Raw genomic sequence first — 12,010 nt, 5'->3', positions numbered from 1 at the left:
CAAAAGTTGATCTTAATAAAATTATGCTTCTTTCTTTTGATTTATTTCACACGTAACCAAACATACCTGAGCCTCCTCCAACCTAAAATGCCATCCTCCTTTCACTTTATTTCAACTGTGTTCTGTTTGATGATTATGCTTATTTTCTTCCATCTAGGTTAAAATAATTCTTTTCATCCTCTTTCGCAATATGTCTAGCTAACATTTTGTTTGGTGATTATTCTCATGCCTTCCATCTGAATTTGGTTTATTTTTTTTCCTTTTTGATTTTCTTATCAACATCCACTTTTGAAGGCGGCATGGGAAGATAAGAAATAATTACCATCTACTAGAGTCAGTTTGCTCATGGGCTTTTGATTATGATATTTCATTCCTCTATCATAGTGATATAGATTTTGGCATCCAGAGATGGATTGAAATGCAAAAAAACTATGGCTCGAAATAGAGTAAGCAATGAAAGCATCTGCCGAAGGCAGCATGGGAAGATAACGAATAATTAGCTTCTACTAGAGTCAGTTTGCTCATGGGCTTTTGATTATGATATTTCATTCCTCTATCATAGTGATATAGATTTTGGCACCCAGAGATGGATTGAAATGCAAAAAAACTGTCGCTCGAAATAGAGTGAGCAATGAAAACATGTGCCGAACAAAAAGAGACATCCATAGCTCAAGAGAGAGCACAGACACCAAGATATCAAAATTCATAAAGGAAACTTTCCACCAAAGTAATTTATCGAAAGAAATTAGATTCTTTCAAATATATTAGAAAAACTCAGAAAGATTGGAAACAAGAGCAAACTAAATACCAAAACGACAGTAATCTCTTTAGAGATAATGGGAAACATTGGAAGAATATCAAAAGTATTGAAACAAGATCATGAAGACATTAATTTAAGTTTTGTAAAATTTTAAAAACAAAAAATTGTGATATTTCTGTGACATTATCATGGCACATGGAGAAAATGACACATACCAAAATAAAATAATTTCTATATCAATTTCTAACATATTTTGGAGAGAAAGAGAGAGTATACAAATAAAGTAACTTTTGTTAATGATAACCATTAAGGAAACTAGTGTCAATATTTCACACTATTATACTTGCAATATCCTGACAAACTTGAACTTAAAATAGCAAATAGTAATATTTTTATCTTAGTTGACAAAAAAATGTGCAGTAATTAATGAAAATTCACTTTTCAGGAAAAAGTGAAGTGCAGATTCCAGGAATAAAGGGAAGAAAATATAAAACTTCACGATGATGATCCATACATATTATTTTCTCATATTCAACAGTTTTTTTTTTGGATTTATAACCCGAAGAAACCGCACCCGACACGAAGACCTGGTCACGCTGGCTCAGCCTGCCATACCTATGGTCGTCGTGCCGGCAGCGTAAAACTCCAAGGTTAGGACCTCTGCCCCAGGGGCCTATGCTATGCATTGGCTTGAGCGGAGGGGTGACGCCCATGGGAATCGAACCTTGACTGCCCATCTAGCAGCCAAGGCCCACCCCACTACGCCAACCCACCTTGGGGCTCATATTCAACAGTTTTTCAGGTACATTATAAAATGTTATTTCCTAGGTTCAAATAAATTCAGATTCCAAATCTTCCTATGTCATCAGGTCATGATGGATCTATAGTTCCATATCCAATTCCAATACTGAAACATAATAAAGCCAAGTTTGGTAATAAAGCCAAGTTTGGTAATATGCAGTGTTTATTGCCTTGTTTGTATTGGTAAAAGCTGTCGGTCAAAAACATATTAATTACAAATTTAACTGACAAGCTTGCACCAAATTCCCTGACAAAAGCAATAGCTTGTATTTAATCTAGCGCATAAAAGCTTAGCTGACTGGTCAGTAAAACTAATGTCATCAACATACCAACATGAGGTCATCATGCATTACCAGTGTGAATAATGTATCATATAACTAAACATTGTCCATGCTCAATAACCTTTGTTGGAAACTAATTGAGGTTCTAAAAACTATCACACGCATAGAACTTGTCCAATCCCCTATCCATAAGCACAAATGATTAAAACGCCTACATACAGAAATCCTAACCAGAATGAAGTCCACAATAAGGGAAAAAGTGACCACTGTGAGAATCTTTAAAAAGGACTTCCTTCTAAGCAAGTCTATGCCCCCAACAACGAATCCCACAATCCAGAAGACAACAACCCAAAGAAAAAAAGATGGTTTCCCTCATAATCCCAATTAAATCCCTTGCATCCACATTAAGAACCAGCATTCCACTTCATGATCTAGATTAAATTATCAATCAGATAATAAAGACAACAGATGCCTAATACCCTTTCTCAGGCCACTACAACGTCTCACCCAGTGAAAGCACCTAGGCTTTTTTTGAAGTGTAGTTTTCCAGCCAACACTGAACCAGATTTGGTTCAAAAATCAAGTGAAGATGACTCTTATAATCCATCAACACACCAGTAGATGCAGTCCTTCACCAAAGGACCAAAACAGATATTGCTTAGCATTGAGTAGTCCGTCTATGAATGTAAAGTCACAGCAGAAGAGAATATATTAGTATTCAGTTGTCCTGCTTTTGTTTACAAGTCACAATCATGCCAATAACCAAGAGCACAAAACTTTTGCATGTTCTCAAGACAGACCCAGGAAAAGGATAGCTCTTTAACGTCATAGTCTGCAGTGCCAATGGAATCCTGAGACAAGAACATGCAGAAAAGGGAGTTTCAAGATGCAGCATTTGTGTCCTGATTTCACTAGAGCTAATTTGAAATTGAAAATTTAGGATCTCCATATTATACAGGGATATGCCTCTGTTTCCTCATGTTCTTCCATTTCAAAAATAATAATGGTCCAGCATATAGACATAACCAGCCTACATGGGAATGCATGTCTAAATACTAGCATGTATTAAAGCCAATCTGTGAGAATGCAGATAGAGTAACAGTATGTGGAGGATTGCACACACATGACACATGCACAATGATCAATCATTAATCAAAAGAGAGGAAAAGAAAAACACATATTGCCATAATTGCAGTATATAACAATATATAACCAAGACCAACTCACCTTCAACTTTTCTCTTTTGATAATACGCTCACAGAGGATACGTAGTTGCTCGAAATCAACCTGTAACACATACTATTTCAGAGTAGCATTACATAATCATTTTGAAAATTGAAACAAAGAGGATACAGGCATAAATGTCTCGACCACAAGATACAGAAACTAGAAAATGGACTATTTTCCAAATTTGACAAAGCAAATATGTATTCGGCCATGCGTAAACCTACCTTCACTAGTTTATGTCAACTTAAAAGGAAACTACAACACACAGAAAGTAGACCTTCAACAGATTGTGTAAGAACTTCGCATCTAAGACACCAACCAGTTCAACTACCAGCATTAGTACAAATAAAAGCAAAAACCGAAAGTATCAGTTGCAACTACAATATCAACAAAGAGCATATCCCCTCCCCGTATACTGCTGCTTCAGGAGTTCATCATCATTGAAAGGATGATTGTCCAAGGTAAAAAAAACCACTCCCTTGACATTGACAATCCACTGGCTTGTGACACAATTTGGTTATGATTCATTCTGGCCTCGGCCGAGCCAATTGGGTGACTCCGCTGGGATCGTGTAAATTTTTATTTTGATATAGAGAATAATATAAATATTTATGTAATATAATATCTAAACCGTGTTGTAAAGGATGCTCATAAAAGAAAACCACTTTTAACAATCAAATTATCAAAAAAAAAAATCCCAAACTTTTGAAACAAAGCAATAATATCAACAACAACAACAACTACGCCTTTATCCCAAAACAATTGGGGTCGGCGATATGAACCAAAAAAGAAAATCATTCTGGGTCTTCCACATGAATCCTTCTCCTCCAATCATTTCTATCCAATGCCATGTCCTCGGTGAGGTTCAAAGCATTCATATCATTTCCTATCATCTCCATCCAAGTCTTCCTAGGCCTACCCCGACCTCTTTTAACTAATATATTTTTCCATTTCTCCATCCTTCTAACTGGAGCATCATTAGGCCTTCGCCGAATATGTCCAAACCACCGTAAACGATTCTCTCTTATCTTATTTTCAATGGGTGCAACGCCTACCTTCTTACATATCTCCTCGTTCTGAATCTTATCTTTTATTGTATTTTCACACATCCATCTAAGCATACGCATCTCAGCTACACTCATTTTTTGAATATGATGTCTCTTGGCAGCCCAACATTCTGTACCATATAGTAAAGCGGGCCTAATAGTCGTCCTATAAACTTTCTTTTCAACCGCAATGGCATTCTACTATCGCACAACACTCCAGTTGCACTTTTTCATTTCATCCACCCTACCTTTATCCTATGATTTACATCTCTATCAATTTCTCCATACTTTTGAACGATAGATCCCAAATATTTGAAACAGTCATCCATCGGTATTTCTTGCTCACCAAGCTTCACTACACTCCCATCACTGCTTCGTTGCTTTCTAAACCGACATTCCATATATTATGTCTTACTCTTACTCAACTTAAAACCTCTTGCTTCCAATGTGTGTCTCTATAATTCTAACTTAGCATTAACCCCAACTCTAGACTCATCAATCAAAACAATATCATCAACAAACAAGATACACCATAACACATTTTCTTGAATTGATCTCGTAAGCTCATCCATCATTATAACAAATAGGAAAGGGCTTAAAGCAGATCCTTGATGTAACCCAACCGTTATAGGAAAATTAGTTGTCACCCCTCCACAAGTGCGGACATTGGTTACTACTCCTTCATACATATCTTTAATTATACTAATGTACTTGAGAGAAACACCTTTCTTCATCATTGTCCACCGGAGAACGTCCTTAGGAACTTTATCGTATGCTTTCTCCAAATCAATAAAAACCATATGCAAATCTTTGTTCCTCTCTCTCTATCTCTCAATAAGTTGTCTAAGAAGATGTATAGCTTCCATAGTTGATCTTCCAGGCATAAAACGAAATTGATTCTCCGATATCATGACAACCTTCCTCAACCTAGACTCAATCACCCTCTCCCAAAGTTTCATAGTATGACTCATGAGTTTTATACCACGATAGTTTGTGCAATCTTGTATATCACCCTTATTCTTATATAGAGGCACCAAAGTACTCTTCCTCCACTCAGGCATCTTATTTGTCCGCCAAATCTTGTTAAAAAGATTTGTCAACCATTCTAAATCTTTCTCTCCCAAACATTTCCAAGCCTCGATAGGTATACCATCTGGGCCAACTGTCCTTCTTGATTTCATTTTCTTCAAAGCCTCTGCAATTTCTTTCTTTTGAATCTTGCGCATAAAGTAACGATTTATCTCATGAAAAGAAATGAAGAAGTCTTCAAGATCCTGAGCATGACTTCCATTAAATAGCTTATCAAAATAATTTTTCCATGTCTTCTTAATCTCCTCATCTTTGACTAAAACCCTTTGCGTTTCATCTTTGATACATCTAACCATACCCAGATCTCTCGATTTCCTATCTCTCATCTTTGCAAGCCTATAAATATCCTTCTCGCCCTCTTTGGTATCTAACTTGTCATAAACCTTCTTATATACCTTATCCCTTGCGTTTCGAACTACTTTTTTAGCTTCCTTCTTTGCTATCATATACTTCTCCAAATTCTCATTATCACGACTCTTACTTAGATTTCTATAACACTCTCTTTTAACCTTAATAGCTAATTTGACATCCTCGTTCCACCATGATGTATCCTTACCTAGCGGTGCACCACCTTTAGACTCACCCAATACCTCCTTAGCCACCTTTCTCATGCCACCCGCTATCTTATTCCATATTGATTCTGAATCCTCCTCGAGACACCAATCAGCTTCCTTAAATACCTGCTCTACAAACATTCCTTGTTTAGCTCCTTTCAGTGCCCACCACTTAATTCTAGGATCTATCTCCCATCACTACTCTGTTGCTTACTAAACCGACATTCTGTATATTCTGTCTTACTCTTACTCAACTTAAAACATCTTGCTTCCAATGTTTGTCTCCATAATTCTAACTTAGCATTAACCCCAGCTCTAGACTCATCAATCAAAACAATATCATCAGCAAACAACATACACCACGGCACATTTTCTTGAATTGATCTCGTAAGCTCATCCATCACTATAGCAAATAGGAAAGGGCTTAATGCAGATCCTTGATGTAACCCAACCGCTATAGGAAAATTGGTTGCCACCCCTCCACAAGTGCAGTCATTAAGTATTACTCATTCGTACATATCTTTAATTATACTAATGTACTTGAGAGAAACATCTTTCTTCATCATTGTCCACCAGAGAACATCCCTAGGTACTCTATCATATGCCTTCTCCAAATCAATAAAAACCATATGCAAATCTTTGTTCATCTCTCTCTATCTCTCAATAAGTTGTCTAAGAAGATGTATAGCTTCCATAGTTGATCTTCCAGGCATAAAACCAAATTGATTCTCCGATATCATGACAACCTTCCTCAACCTATACTCAATCACCCTCTCTCAAAGTTTCATAGTATGACTCATGAGTTTTATACCACGATAGTTTGTGCAATCTTGTATATCACCCTTATTCTTATATAGAGGCACCAAAGTACTCTTCCTTCACTCATTAGGCATCTTATTTGTCCGCCAAATCTTGTTAAAAAGATTTGTCAACCATTCTAAACCTTTCTCACCCAAGCATTTTCAAGTCTCGATAGGTATACAATCTGGGCCAACTGCCCTTCTTGATTTCATTTTCTACAAAGCCTCAGCAATTTCTTTCTTTTGAATCTTGCACATGAAGTCACGATTCATCTCATGAAAAGGAATGGAGAAGTCTCCAAGATCCTGAGCATGACTTCCATTAAATAGCTTATCAAAATAATCTTTCCATCTCTCCTTAATCGCCTCATCTTTGATTAAAACCCTTTGTGTTTCATCTTTGATACATCTAACCATACCCAGATCCCTCGATTTCATATCTCTCATCTTTGCAAGCCTATAAATATCCTTCTCGCCCTCTTTAGTATCCAACTTGTCATAAACCTCCTTATATACCTTATCAAACAACTTGGAATTGACATTCAATTCATTAAGAATTTGAATTTGACATTCTATAAATAAGCTACAGAGCCAGGGATCCAAATAATAATTATAAAACCAATAAAATATTAAAAACTGACCTAGGCACATCATTACCTCCTCTAAAACCGCTTCTAAGAAGTGAGAGGAAAAGAAAGAAGGATAGACAAAACAAGGAGCAGAGGCACAATAAAGGTCTGAGAAGTTTTGTGGTCATTAAGCAAGTAACTTAATTATAGTTTCCATAATTAGAGCTAAATTTTCTTATATTAGTTTTGTGAAAATGATAATCAGAACTTTTTAATAATTAGAATAAAGTCTGTGATAAATTAATTTATTGTCATTAATTAATTTTAGTTTTCTGTACTTATAGTAAGAATTTTTTAAATTTGAGTAACTTCTATTTGAATGTTTTGAAGTTAATCCTCTCATTAAGTGTGTAATTAGCAACCAAATCTAGTAACTAAAAAATTGGTTACAACTTTCATATTTGTTGGATTATTTCCTAAAATTATTGATTTTCCATAAATCACAAAACTATTGAAATTTGTTTAACAACCTTGCTCAAGTTAAATTGATTTTGTATATGTCTGACTCAAAATTCAGAACAATACCTATTGTTTTAAAAGGTAATTAGATACAGATCTCATGGATCAGTTGTTCTTTCAACTTATGCACGTTATTTTAGTTTTGATTTTATCTTCTTTGAGTCAGCTTGTTATAAAAAAAATCATATTTAACAACGAAAACTGAATTTAGAAAATTTGTAATGCATAACTTTGAAAGGAGATTGTTCATATTGAACTAAAGCACCTACAATTCTAAAGTATGTTTTATTCAAAAAAATGCAAGTTGACTGTCGGCCAAATGGTATGCTATCCCTCTTAGGACCTTACAGGAGATTTCTGTACCACTGATCTTGGAGTGTCACTCAGTCCATCAGACTTATCATAGGGATATTACCTGTTAAGTTGTATGTATATATATATATATGCTATGTCACAGGGATTTGGCTAGTAGGGTGCCGCACCCGCGTCGACGCGACTCGACGCGGGTGCGGATGCAGGTGCGGCACCGGGTGCGGTCAACCCGACCCTGGGTGCGTTGACCACACCCAGGGTCATTTTTGTCCATTTTTTTTTGGATTTAAAAAAAAAAATTGCCCTATGAAATGGGCTGCGAAATTAAAAAAAAAATTCTTTGGGGGGGCGCTGCCCCCCTATAACCCCCCGCCCGCTGACCGCGCCGGGGGGAGCCCGCTGACCGCGCCGGGGGGAGCCCCCGGACCCCCCTTCCTGCAAGGGCAAAAACAATAAATCAGGCTCCACAATCATCTTTGGGGACAACCATATAAGATAAAAAAATGGTAAAAAGTTGGGCAAAAATGTCATGGACCTCATACTTATACACTATACATGATATATATATATATATATATATATATATATATACATTTTTTCCCCTGCCGCACCCCCGGACCCGGGTTTTTTGGAAGTGCCGAATCCCCGCACCCGCACCCGCACCCATGTGACATAGTATATATGTATATATATATGTATTTATGATGATGTAACAGGTAATACCTATTAAGGGTATTTTGGTCATTTCAGTCCGTGTAATAGGTTGTGCCCATTAGGGTCATATTAGTACTTTTACTTTATTTTATTTTTTTGTCCTTTTCTGTTTTTATAGGGACTATTTGGTCAAATACCAAATAGAGTTGTTGAGTTCTTTTTTGACTAGTCAATAGAGCTGTTGGAACAGTCCAACAGCTCTAGAGATTGCCTCTTGTGTATGAATAGGGGTGAACCCCCTCTTGTTCTTTTATGCTTGTTCTCAAGCACTCTCTCAATAGATTCTTTAGATTTTTATGTTGTCTCTCTTGCCCATAAGTGGCATTGTGTATGTGATTGTATCTTGACCCATAAGTGGTCTCCATTTGTGTATGTTGTACTTGCCCATAAGAGGCATTTATTTGTATTTGTCATATTTCATTACATTACCAGCCTGGTTAATGTTAGTCCAGAGATTAATCATTTTCTATTGTTTCAGATTAAAAATTTAGATAGAGGTAGTGAAATTTTCAAAAGATGCACAACCAATACTTCAATGAGAATATACTGGTAAGAATATTGTCGTAATCTAGAATAGACTGTAGAGTCACCAATTTTGTTAGTTTTATCTTTTAAAAGGCATTGTCATTATCTATAAGATAAGGATTTAATAAAACTTTAGTTATTGAATAGTGTTTTAAGTAATTTTTCTTCAAAGCTTTGTTGAGCTTACTTGATTCATAAAAGGACCCGACAACAGATATAAACAGCCCAACACACAGCTGAGTCGCATATACGTGTGTGTGTGTGTGCTCATTTTTGCAAGGAGGCATGCTCTTTTATGTACAAAGACTACATGTTGATAAACATAGGCTTAACACACCAATCACTTAAGTTATACATATAGCTTAAAATCAACATATACCTTAAAATCAACTATAAAGCATGTCTAACAAGAAAAACATACACCACCCAAAATTTAGGAATTCTCAAATCTCAAAGCAGCCTAAAAGTTTGAATACTGCAACAATGAGGCTAAATGAAGAAATACCAAACTGCTAGAAAACAAACGAAGCAACAGAACAACTCTTCATGAACTGTGAATGCTTAAACCAATTTCTACGAGAAAGGAATGGTGCCACAATCTGTTTCCATGTATTAAAATCAAAATATATAAGAAAAAAGTATAGCAAGGCCAAAACTACATGAAAGCTTAACACGACAAAGGAAACAAAACATATCAATGGAAAGACGGATTTCTTTTTTTTTAAAGAATGGGAAGACATGTAAACTAAAGAAAGTTGGGAATTTCCCCGACCCGCATCCGTTTGATGATGGACAGCTCTTCTGCTCCATGGAATTTAGGCTCAACCTGAAGTTTTCAATTGCAAACAATTAGACATGATAATATATAGAAAAGTCCACACAAAATGATAGTATCATAGTTGAAAACAAAGTAGCAGAACCTTTTCCATCTGATCTGGACCATGTGCCCTGCAATAAGTTTTGTGCTTAATCTTTCCCTCAATAACCTTCACACTCATATATAAGTTGGCCTCCCTAGCGCATGAAGCATGAAAGGTACTGTCACAGTCATCAGAACTACACTGCAAGACAATCACAAGAACAATATAGAAGCAAACAAACAATGTTATTCCACATTTTTGTACTCAGTAGCATCACAAAACAGTACAGCAGGTATCAGCTCCAACCTTTATGCACACACCCTGTTTATTACGGCAAAAGCAGCAAATATGCAAATCCCTTTCTTTAGAAAGGGATTCCTGCTCAAAGACAATGGAGACACATATAAGTTGGTTCCCCAGTACTCTTGCATGTGAAATGAAGCGAGAGAGAGAGATGAACCAGATCAAGTGATTATACCAATGAAATGCACAAATCTCAAGCTGCAAATCATACATAGGAAAATCCATCAAGCAAGCAATCCATACATACCATTCCTTCAACTGGGTTTGGTTGTCCCCTCACATATGTAGATTCCAGCGACCACTGTAACACAAAAGCAGTTAAATCAACAGCTTGAGTAACACTATTCCTGGTACAACTAAAACAAGGGAATATTCATTAGCTACAAGAACATAGATCTAACTCAGAAAGGCCTGCATAAAATTTTGAACACAGGCAAAATAAAGAATGTGGCAAGCATAGAGGAGGTGAATACTATACATAAAATGGCTAATAATGTCTGGAAAAGAACTCGGCTTAATTCCAAAATAAGAAAAAGTGAATCCCAGGTTTATGTATACAAGTGATATCATTTTGCAGACCAAAAGCCAAGAAAAAAGTGGATGGGTGTACTGGTTGGGTGGAGAAGGAATAGTATCACTGTAACAGATGGAAATATGACCCCAAAGATCAGTGTACACACCATAGTCACAAATCAGTCAGCTATATATCGGTAAGCCAAATCTTGCGACAATAAAGGTTGCATTAATAAATCTTGGAAAAATCTTGGCACTTAAAAAAATATAACAAATAGCAAAAATAAGTAAGAAAAGAATATGTTTAGATAATAAAGTTATTGTAGAAATATAAATAATAGTTATAAAATTTTTGAAATGTAAAAAATATAAAAGAAAGAAAAAAAACATTTTAAAATGTAGAAAAGAAATATAAAAGAAAAAAAGTGACTGAAAATATCACGATATTATCGCAATAATATCATAATAAACATGAATTTTGAAAATTTCACAATGTTTCACCATTAATATCAGCAATATTTTCAAAATATAGCCAATATCTGTGACAATGGTACATACATCAAAGGGTAAGAACACTAGCATATTATTTAAATTAGGTTTTCAAGTTCAGTTCTCAATCACTTAAGTTACACTATTTCAGTACGTATCCCAATGAGCTCCTACATCGGAATCATACCCAGCTCACTTTTCGAAACTCAAAAGGAGAAAAGAGAAAATTAAAAGTTATAATTCATAGATAGCAGACACTGGAGGATGGTATGACTTCACAGCATGTCACACACACACACAGATCCACAAGTTCACACAGATATTTCGATCAACCACAAAAAGATTTCCTTCTGACCCATCCAGTGTATGATTCATCATAGAAACTCTCACTCACAGGCAACATATGACCATACCATAAACTCTAAATAAACCAGCTGATTTCTTACATTTTCTTGATTTTATTAGGATGAAGCACCATGGATATCACCTAGATGATAAGTTTAGTCAAAAGATAATTGTCTGATTGAGTTGCAAATATATATATATATATAGACTACGCATGATGATACCATACTCTCTAGTAGAGACCACCTGTTTTTTCACATTTTCTTGATTTTTCAGGATGAAGCACCACGGATATCACCTACA

The 12,010-nt window shown here is 35.8% G+C and overlaps 1 protein-coding gene across 4 annotated transcripts in view; it reads right to left on the bottom strand.

Moving 5' to 3' along the window:
• LOC149841204 (uncharacterized) overlaps positions 1-12,010 on the bottom strand; it is a 63,198-nt gene that overhangs the window by 8,098 nt on the left and 43,090 nt on the right. For all 4 annotated transcript variants that reach the window (XM_090003678.1, XM_090003675.1, XM_090003676.1 and 1 more), the window contains 5 exons: positions 10,608-10,661; positions 10,364-10,435; positions 10,118-10,258; positions 9,970-10,023; positions 3,070-3,129 (listed from right to left, as the gene is read on the bottom strand). In XM_090003678.1, the coding sequence (XP_089859804.1) occupies positions 3,070-3,129; positions 9,970-10,023; positions 10,118-10,258; positions 10,364-10,435; positions 10,608-10,661 (381 nt within the window). The remainder of the gene's footprint in view (positions 1-3,069; positions 3,130-9,969; positions 10,024-10,117; positions 10,259-10,363; positions 10,436-10,607; positions 10,662-12,010) is intronic.

The sequence above is a fragment of the Nuphar pumila genome, chromosome 4, assembly GCF_984573655.1.
Source record: "Nuphar pumila chromosome 4, dmNupPumi1.hap1.1, whole genome shotgun sequence".
Classification (NCBI taxonomy): domain Eukaryota; kingdom Viridiplantae; phylum Streptophyta; class Magnoliopsida; order Nymphaeales; family Nymphaeaceae; genus Nuphar; species Nuphar pumila.
Note: the sequence above shows the minus strand (reverse complement) of the source record. Positions and strands in the feature narration are given on the sequence as shown.